The sequence below is a fragment of the Berghia stephanieae genome, chromosome 11 (assembly GCF_034508935.2).
Source record: "Berghia stephanieae isolate SIO BIC M18660-M18661 chromosome 11, UCSD_Bste_1.3, whole genome shotgun sequence".
In the NCBI taxonomy this organism is placed as follows: domain Eukaryota; kingdom Metazoa; phylum Mollusca; class Gastropoda; order Nudibranchia; family Aeolidiidae; genus Berghia; species Berghia stephanieae.
In genome coordinates, this window is record NC_088370.1 from 5099527 (window position 1) to 5110869 (window position 11343).

At 35.0% G+C, this 11343-nt stretch overlaps 1 protein-coding gene across 1 annotated transcript in view; it reads right to left on the reverse strand.

Moving 5' to 3' along the window:
* LOC144957046 (hydroxyacid-oxoacid transhydrogenase, mitochondrial-like) overlaps positions 1-10720 on the reverse strand; it is a 70676-nt gene extending 59956 nt beyond the window's left edge. The window contains exons 1-2 of the mRNA XM_078887988.1: positions 10348-10720; positions 1425-1676 (exon numbers count right to left, since the gene is read on the reverse strand). Of these exons, the coding sequence (XP_078744114.1) occupies positions 1425-1510 (86 nt within the window). The 5' untranslated portion in view covers positions 1511-1676; positions 10348-10720. The remainder of the gene's footprint in view (positions 1-1424; positions 1677-10347) is intronic.
* Between the last annotated feature and the right edge of the window lie 623 nt (positions 10721-11343).

Sequence of the window (11343 nt, forward strand, 5' to 3'; positions counted from 1 at the left end):
TAGATAGATAGATAGATAGATAGATAGATAGATAGATAGATAGATAGATAGATAGATAGATAGATAGATAGATAGATAGATAGATAGATAGATAGATAGATAGATAGATAGATAGATAGATAGATAGATAGATAGGTAGATAGATAGATAGATAGATAGATAGATAGATATTTTTTTATTTTTATTTTAAGAAAACAAAAAATCTCATACTTCTCAATGAAGGAAGTTATTTTGATTCAAATTTCATAGATGAAGCTTTCAAAATGTCAGCGTTAAGCAACACGCTCACCCGACATACTATAGATAGTATGCGCTTGGCTAAGAAGCTCACAACATTGCCATCCGAAAGTATAGATAGAATGCGCTTGGTCAAGGAGTTCACAGCATTGCCACCCGGAAGTATAACGAACCAACACACAAACTCTGTGTAACCATGAACTTTTATAGTCTGGATAATACAGTTTAGTGAGAACAACTCACAAACGCGGATGGCAAAAACAATAACAAAGGCCTGAGTGACGTCATCTGCATACTATCTATAACGGACCAGCACACACTGTGTATCCGTGACTGTTTGTGTTCTGGTTAAACACCGTTTAATGAGAATTACTCATAAACGCGGATGGCAAAATAAAAAAAACAATAACAAAGACCCGAGTGACGTCAACTTCATTCTATCTATAGAAGGAACGAAGTTGATGTCACTCAGCTCTTTGTTACTGTTTTTAGCCAGCCATTTTTTCAGTAGTTCTCACTAACTGTATTAACCAGTAACCTTTAAGGTTACACATAGTTTTGTGTGTTGATACGTTTTATGAGAAGAATGTTGTGAATGTTGTGAGTTTTTTTGGCCAAGCCTATAGATAGTATGCAGATGACGTCACTCAGGCCTTTGTTATTGTTTTTGCCATCCGCGTTTGTGAGTTGTTCTCACTAAACTGTATTAACCAGACTATAAAAGTTCATGGTTACACAGAGTTTGTGTGTTGGTCCGTTATACTTCCGGATGGCAATGTTGTGAACTCCTTGGCCAAGCGCATTCTATCTATAGGCTTCAACAGTCGTGACGTCACTTCCCTTGTAATGACGCATAGTAACTTAGTAACTGGTTTTAAGCTATCGGAACAATGGCGGACGCCCCAATGAAATACTTCTCCGACGAGCATAAAAGTGTATCCAGAGGAGAAAAACATTAAAAATCAGATCATGTTTTATTTTACTTTTATACATTCCGATCACATGGCATGTGAAAAAGTTCTAGCCAGCATGAGGAATAAAAAGAACCAATTTTCTTTTTTTTTTAGAGCCTAGCTGCTCGTTGCTGGGCGGACGTGACATCAGACTACTGAATCCTATTAGGTACCGTTTTGAGAGGAATGATCAAAGTGACCATAACATCGCATCGACAAGCACAGACAACTTACCTGGTGAGCGCCGTCCGTTGCTGCTGGCCACAACACAGTGTGAGCACACGTAAGACTGATGACGTCGACATGTGTACCCCGCTCATGACCGTCTGCTTATTCTGGATGATGTGATGTTGTTAAAATTAAAATCTATGCGTATGGATTTCTCTTCTTGGAGTCCGTCAGTCAGGGTGTTTGTTTGGTGTGAGTGTGTGAGTGAATGCGCGTGCGTTTGTTGATTTGACCGTCGTCCACTGGTCGTCTGTCTTCCTGTATGGACAGATAGATGGGATGGGAGGGAGGGAGGGTGGGTGGGGGAAAGGTGGTAATGTTAAAAGCAACAACAAAAATTCGTGATTAAGTAAATGCACACTGATAATGATAACACACCGAATCGCATCACAGTTTATGAATCAGTCTGTAAAGCGCTTTGAGCACGTTTGATGGATATTGCGCTATATAAAAGCTCAAGTTTGTTTTATTATATATATAGATAGTTCGAAGTTGACGTCACTCAGGCCTTTGTTATTGTTTTTTTTTATTTTTTATTTTTTTTGTTTTGTTTTTTTTTGGTGCCATCCGCCTTTATGAGTACTTCTCACTAAACTGTATTAACCAGACTATAAAAACGTTCATGGTTACACATAGTTTTGTGTGTTGGTCCGTTATACTTCCGGATGGCAATGTTGTGAGCTTCTTAGCCAAGCGCATTCTATCTATAGCGCTTTGAGCACGTTTAGTGGATATTGCTCTAGATATAGATAGTGTGCGCTTGGCCAAGGAGTTCACAACATTGCCATCCGGAAGTATAACGGACCAACACACAAACTCTGTGTAACCATGAACTTTTATAGTCTGGTTAATACAGTTTAGTGAGAACAACTCACAAACGCGGATGGCAAAAACAATAACAAAGGCCTGAGTGACGTCATCTGCATACTATCTATATAAAAGCTCAAGTTTGTTTTATTTCTTTAATATTTTTTAAAATATACTTAGTGACTCGTCACTTCAAATCGTTATTAAGTAAGTCGCGTTGGTTTAACCTTCGCCTAACCAGTGACAAGAAACCCGTGACTTTGATCACGATCCAACTTACAAATTACCATTTTGTGGCGATGCGTCACATCACATTATTTACACCTACACCACGGAACACTCTTGTTTCATTTTGACAAAAGAACTTTTAGGTTATAGATAGTATGCGCTTGGCTAAGAAGCTCACAACATTGCCATCCGGAAGTATAACGAACCAACACACAAAACTATGTGTCATCTTAAATGTTTTTAGTCTGGCTAATAAAGTTTAGTGAGAATTACTCATAAACGCGGATGACAAAAAAACAATAATAGAGACCTGAGTGACGTCAACTTCATACGATCTATAAAGTACTGTGTTACACATTTGAGGTTATCTTAATCTACCCATACAATATATCAGCTATAGATAGTATGCGCTTGGCTAAGAAGCTCACAACATTGCCATCCGGAAGTATAACGGACCAACACACAAAACTGTGTATCCATGAACATTTATAGTCAGGTTAATACAGTTCAGTGAGCATTACTCATAAACGCGGATGGCAAAAAACAATAACAAAGACCTGAGTGACGTCATCTTCGAACTATCTATTATATGATAAAATGTGGGGTCAAAGCGAGATTATTTCTTTTTAATTTAAAAAGGGAGGCAGGGAGGGGATTTGTTAGCACACGGCTAGTTAAATTTGCGAATCTTAAAACTGATATGAAAAATTAAACATTGCTCATGAATTTACTATTGACAAATTAAATATTCCCCGATTCACATAGAGAATTATTGTAGAATAATGAATCTATTTACATTTTAACACACGAACGCAAACAAACCCGTGTTGTTCAACTCAGCACATCATAATATTATTAGAATACATAGTAGAGGATATCCTTTATAGCTGGGTGTGCTGATGTGTGTGTGTGTGTTGTGTGTATGTGTGTGTGTGTGTGTGTGTGTGTGTGTGATTAAATAAAATGATTTCCCAGAAACAAATCGTTCCCAGCGAACATCAATTGACTCACTCAATCCTAAATATTTTTGCTACTTTTCAAAACTGGAAAAAAAGTGTATTAAAAATCAACATGTGCATATACATGTGCATAGATGATGATGATGATGATGATGATGATGATGATGATGACGACGATGATGATGATGATGATGATGATGATGGTGATGATGACGATGATGATGATGATGATGATGATGATGTTGTTGTTGATGCCGGTTTTTTTTTTTTTTACGATAACTACTTTGTTACTAGTGTGCATCTGTGTGAGTGTGTCTATGTCAATATTGTATTGTTATAAATGTGTAACCAAATGACAGATTGCCACTTTTTGGGGACAATAAAGATATATTATTATTATTATTATTATTATTATTATTATTATTATTATTATTATTATTATATAGTTTTATTCCAACTACCATTAACATGTAAAAACTAAAAACATTAGCTTTGATACCACGCCTATAATTTTTCTCAGAAAAAAATGTAATAAATCGGCATGGGGTAAAAGTAATCCGGGTAAACTACGGATATGGTCGGTGTTAGGGTTGAGTGAGTTAATCGCTTGTTTTACTCCCCAGACAGTTACAGTTGGATTCCGAGAAATCTACACTTCATTTCATTGCTTTTGTCGAAATCACAACCGACAACGCCGATATTACGAGTATGATATTAATCACCATTATTGTCACCACCACCACCACCACCACAGATATATATATATATATATATATATATATATATATATATATATATATATAGAGAGAGAGAGAGAGAGAGAGAGAGAGAGGGGGGATATATATATATATATATATATATATATATATATATATACATAGAGAGAGAGAGAGAGAGAGAGGAGAGAGAGAGAGAGAGAGAGAAGAGAGAGAGAGAGAGAGAGAGAGAGAGAGAGAGAGAGAGAGAGAGAGAGAGAGAGAGAGAGAGAGAGAGAGAGATGTGTCCTGTTTGTTTTTTTTGTTGATTTTTATTTTTTGTTTTTGTTTTTTTTTGTTTGGAGGGGGGGGGGGGGTCTTTTTAAAGTGCTGTAACCTAGCAATAATTGCCTCCTGGGACAATAACTATTATCATTATCATTATTATTATTATTACGTATTATTATTATAATCATCATCATCATCATCATTATTATTATTATTATTATTATTATTATTATTATTATTATTATTATTATTATTATTATTATTATTATTATTATTATTATTATTTTATTATTATTATTATTACGTATTATCATTATTATTATTATCATCATCATAATCATCATCATCATTATTATTATTATTACGTATTATTATTATTTTTATTATCATCATCATCATCATCATCATCACATCATCATCATTATTATTATTATTATTATCACAACCACAACACAGCATCATTATTCCATTCCAACAAATAAATAGTGTTTTATCAGATGATGTAAAACAACCATAAATTGAGAGTTAGCCATGCGTATCTGCTGTGTCATTCCTGACTCTAACTAGGTAGATGCCTCAACTCCTAGACGAATTCAGGACACTTAGTGCAACTCGGATTGACAACAAACAAAACAGCCAACCTATTGTATTAAACACGTTCTGTTGAATTGGTGCAGGGGATTTGGGGGTAAACATTTACATAAGGTTTTCAAAGGATCACGATGAAATTGCCACCGAACACACACACACACACACACACACACACACAGTGTGAATACACACACACCCACACACCCACACACACACATATATATATATATACATATTGCTTTACCAATTTATATTTCTCGTATTTCTTTTATTATTATTATTATTATTATTATTATTATTATTATTACTATTATTATTTTACCAAATCCTAAATGCATATTATAACATAAAACCTAAAATTCATTGAGCTGAACAGAACTCTATTTAATTCTCTAGATATTCAATAACAACACATTATTATGTTTTTAAAATGTAAAAAATATGTATCTACATTTCATTAAGCTGTTTTGTAAGATTATGACCTAGATTAATGACCATAAATCTCCAATACTAAGTTTTGACACGTTACACGAATAAAAATCAATAAACAAAACAAAACAAAAAAAAAAAGAAACCAATAGAAATAAAAACCCAACAATTTCATAACTAAAGTCTATTATGAATGAAATGGAGAGTGTTGTCGAGTGTGTTGTGTTGTACATTGACTACATGTTCTTATCAATGAACCATAGTAATAATAGTAATAGTACGTCGGCGGTGTTATAATAAATACACGATGAGTTACAATCTTCTGTGCCAATTTTTCGATTAGCATTTAACATAAAAGCTAAAAGTAAGATTACATTTTTCCTGATATTATTATAGGTAATCACAGGGCTTATCAATGAGAGAATAATATCTGTTTATGCAGATAGTAGTCAGGGAAATTCGTGTACCTATAAATGAACGTTTTCAGAGATCTACCCGGGCAGAAAAACTGGGGGGGGGGGGGGGGGGGGGAGAGTAAATAAGAAGGGAAGAAAATCAAAATAAATAAACGGTGCGGGGGGGGGGGGGGGGTATGAGAAAATTACCATTTATTGATGAAGTTCAAATTGGTTTGAGAAGAAAATCCTTACATGTTTAATTGATAAATTCTCAGTATTAAAATATAAAAAAATAAAATTTAAAAAATGAGTGGGAAAGTTTACAGACCTTGTCTTTCTTTCAAAACGGCAGCTTGACTGATAAAAGAAATGTTATCAGCCGGTTTACGGACCACTCTACTGATAATACTGTTCTGGAATTGGAACACTGCCTTGGCCCAGTGACCAATATTCTTTTATCCAGATTTGTATTTGAATTTATTTGTAAATGACAAACACTCGATAGGCTATCTATATCAATAGCTACACGAACTATTGACAAGGGGTTTTGGATCAGATATGATAATACCAAAACATAAAACTTTTATTCAAAGACAAAGGTTAAACAAAGTCTGTGAACATAAGCAGTTGGGTAAAAAAAAATTATAGAAAATAAAATAAGAGAGAGAGAGAGAGAGAGAGAGAGAGAGAGAGAGAGAGAGAGAGAGAGAGAGAGAGAGAGAGAGAGAGAGAGAGAGAGAGAGAGAGATAGAGAGAGAGAGAGAGAGAGAGAGAGAGAGAGAGAGAGAGGGAGAAGGGGGGGGGGGTGGTAAGAGAGAAACACAATGGGTTCATAGTAGTCTGTTTACAGATATTCTTAACTTCTTAACTCAAGAGCAAGAGGACACCTTTTTATTCCAGGTCGATATGGTATTTTTGTATGTTTGTGTGTGTGTGTGTGTGTGTGTGTGTGTGTGTGTGTGTGTTGATTTGTTTGGGTGTGTTATTTCTTTTTTTTTTTCTGACCCCTCTGTCTCTCCAGCAATGATATGATAAATAGTGGTGGAAAGTACTTTGCTTGTAACAAAATAGAGTTTTATTAAAAGGGTAGCAAGCAATTGGTACCGTTTTTAAAAAAAAACTCCTCAGAAGAATAAACTTCAGCCAAGGTATAAGTACACATTTCGGCAGGTCCAATAACTGAACACAAAATTGGGCCTGCTTCAACATTGTTGTAATTGACAACATTTTGCGTTGGTTTGAGACTATTTCCATTACAGCAATGAGACCATGACAATTTGGGTTATCAGGCCTGCAAATAGGTACATGTTGGTCAAGGTCCAAGTTGACTCTGACACAGTAGGCCTACATGATTGACACGTAGTCCTACAGAGCCATGGAGCCGGAGTTTATCCCGGTTTCTATAGCATGAAACGGACAATAGCAATTGCTTGCTTTCCGTTGGATAGGATGGTAGTCTATTGCAAAGTACTTTTGGCCAGATCTAACAGATCCAGCTTCCCAATCACTGTGACACTGTGGATCATATTAATTATAGGAGAAAATTGTGTATGTATAAATTCGCTCACTTTCCTTTCAGAAAGATCTCCAACATGGCCCTCAGCTAAACAAGTGACAGATCAACCATGTCTTGCCATTTGACAAAGTCAAGCAGCATTGAGCATAGCCGGTGATCATATGGATGACAATGAGAGCAAATTTTAGGCCCCACCTTTTATTTCCTTTTTTATTTCTTTCTTTCATTCTTACTTTTTTTTCTTTCAGTTTTGCTACTTAGGTAGAACTCTGAAACATTCATTTATAGGTACATGAATTTCCCTATCTACTATCAGCATAAACAGACATTCTCTCTATGATAAGCCTTGTGTTTACCTATATTATGGTGTTACAGTGGAACCTCCCGATTACGACACCTCCGAATAGCGACAACCTCCTGATAACGACATTGACCCCTGGTCCCGATTTTTTTTCTATTTAAGATCAGTAAAAAAAAAACGTCCAAATAACGACGCACTTTTTGATAAAACCTCTGAATAACGACATCATTTTGGCGATTTTCGGCAGTTTTCGTAGATATCTGATACTAAAAATCTCGAGTATGAGTACTCAAAGTTTATAAGTTTTGACGAATCTTGGCTGATATGCATTAATAAAAACCAAGGTATAAATGTTAGTGTAAGCAAGTAAACACAAAATCTTGGTAAATGTGATATTATGTGGTGATAGTAGTAGTAGTAGTAGTAGTAGAAGTAGAAGTAGTAATAATAATAAAAAATAATAATAATAATAATAATAATAATAATAATAATAATAATAATAATAATAATAATAATAATAATAATAATAATAATAATAGTAGTAGTATAGTAGTAGTAGTAGTAGTAGTAGTAGTAGTAATAGTAGTAGTAGTAGTAGTAGTAGTAGTAGTAGTAGTAGTAGTGTTTTTGTGGGAGGAGGAATTACCTGTTTTTGTTTGTTTTAAAGGGTTTTATTACGCTTGTGACACATCTATGTCATATCAGCGCCAGTAAAAAGGAAGAACATTGGATAGTAAAAAACATTCTAGATTTGCAATTGAAATGACATAAGAAAAAGTAAGACAAAGGGGAATGGTTTAAATAGGGAACAGATGTAGATTCCAGACGCACACTATCAGTGTACTCAATTCAGATCACCTAAAAGTCTCATCCAGACACACGCACAAGAAGACTCTAAGAGGAATACACTACAATTTTTTATTTGTTTTGTCAATGTTAATAAAAACTGGTCCCACGGGCCTTACCACGCCCACTTTGTCCGCCATCTTGGAAACCTCTAAATAACGACACCTCCGGATAACGACATAAAAACTCGGTCCCGTGGCATGTCGTTATCGGGAGGTTCCACTGTATCTTACTCTTAGTCTTTGTTCCTTATCATTTATAAATTACACATTGAAAAAAGCCGCAGCAAATTTCTAACACACCATGTATTTATTGTAATGTCATCAACATTACATGTTTACTTGTAGCATGTAGTGAACTTATGATAAATTGATTTTCCATTAAATTTGACGGCTAACTTGAGCAAATAAGTGTCAGGAAAAAAAAAATACAACACATTGCTTTTATCTTGGTGAAAACAATCTTGTTATCCTTTTAATGTGTCCATTTCGATCGGATTGGAGTCTGTATAACCATAACCGTATTTTACACGGGAAAATACAGTTCAGCATTATTTTGCAGAGCATTCGAAAATATGAATTAGAGTTCAAGTTTATTTCCCGAGCATTCGGAACACAGCGTTCAGAGAAATAAAGTTTAAGTTTATTTCGCGAGCATTCAGAGAAATAGAGTTCAAGTTTATTTTCCTGAACGTTCAGATAGATAGTTTGAGTGGCTATTTCATCTTTTATTTAGAGTGTCAGATTTCTAATTAATAATTAAGGTTTATCACTCTCCTCCCTTTCAAATCTTTCTCACAAACTCAGTATCTAAAGCAAAAAGAAAAAAGCACTAATCTGGATTATGAACTCGACGAATGTTCTGTGTCATCATCAACTGGATCGTAATCTGGATAGATAACTATTTTCCCTCTTACATCTTTAAATTAAATGATGGAAACATTTTGAATTCTGTCTATAATTAATTCAAGAACATTGAGAATGTATGAAACAATATGTGATTCATGAATCCTAAAATGCTACGTGTATATATAAAGCCATCTTTAGTCAGGCAGTAAATAAACAAGAAAATTGCTCATTATCAGAAGAGGAGGGAAACAACAGGTGTGATAACAGGTTCTGGGAAATATGACTATGACAGCCTAATTGTTTTCCATAGTTGCTGTACATTTCCATGCATTAATTGAGGCTATGAAACAATCTAAGAATCCAGACCGCTGGAAAGTATAAATATACGAATTCAAGCGAAACTGATTCTCGGGTATATTATTCAATATATTTGAAAATTGAATATTAAATATTAATATAATGTAACTAGATATCTAATACCAATAATGCAATGGTTGTGAAAGCAACATATTACTGGTCTTTTCAATTTCATCGTGATCATTCTACTTAATATATGAATAAAATGCAGCGGTATTTACTGTCTTGAGGATTTTTCTTTTATATGTGAAGCTTTCATAAGTTGAACGTTGCATTGTGATGTGCATTAGTGATGTAGTCAGTGTAGTGTACTCAATTAACATTTGGTTCGACACTAACATTTCAGACAATTGTGAGTTTATTTTTCAAACGACAATAGAAAGGCATCCAATAGTCTGATTGGGGTATTATAGAAAAACCTAGACTTAGATGAAGACAGAATGAAATGTCAGATATGTATCCCGTAGTATTATATTCAAGTGGCTACGTCTACTTTCATTTTCCTTCTCGAATAAAAACAAAAACAAACAACGTTGAAATGAATGAACAATCGAGCTGTGATTCAATGACTATGAAAGGAGGCGTTGAATATACATTAGAGTTTTAGTTTTAAAGGAAACGATACAAATTATCACAAGAATAGCCTTATAAGCTATCTGTACTCACCTCTCAGTTATAATGAACAAAGAATAATTAGAAACGAAGTGGTTAGGACTCGGGACACTGTGTTGTTTTATAAAAGATTGTGTCACATCTGGAGCAGAGGCCAGGGTCAAAATGTCATCGAGGTCAAAGGCGAACTTCACGTCGGGTCACTGGCGTTGCAATCGCACTTGTGGAAGAGAGAAGTCGAAAACGCCACTTGTGGAATAGAGGGGTCGAAGCTCTCACTCGTTTTTCAGGTCGCTCTGCCTTGTCATTTGTCGCCGTCTTCATCAGCATCATCATCATTATGTATTATTATTATCATCACAATACTACTACTACTACTACTACTACTACTACTACTACTACTACTACTACTGCTACTACTACTACAACTACTACTAATAGTACTAATACTACTACTACTACTACTACTACTACTACTACTACTACTACTACTACTACTGTCTTGTGGTATGACACTCGCTTTCGGATCGGAAGGTCCTGGGTTCGAGCCTCGCGCTCGGCGCATAGTTGAATCCTTGGAAAAGGCTCTTTACTCACATTCTCCCACCGTACTCAGGTGTAAAATGAGTACCTGGGCGTTAACAGTGTTGTCTTTGTCCGAAAAATTATAATATCGCCTAACAGGCGTCATGTCCCGTCCTACATAAATGTTGCTGTTGACCAGGGACCACTTGTATGTAAAGCGCTTTGAGCACATTTAGAGGATATTGCGCTATATAAAGCTCAATAATTTTTTTTTTTTACTATCACTACTACTACTACAACTATTACTACTACTACAACAACTACTACTATTACTACTACTTTTACAACAACTACTACTATTACTACTGCTACTACTACTACTACTTCAACTATTACTATTACTACTACTACTACTACTACTACTGATCCCTGGTTCGATTCCCGTTGCAGGCGACTCAAAGTCGATTCCCTTGGAAATGTTCTTTTCTCACATTCCCTCATTGTACTCTGGTGTAAAATGAGTAT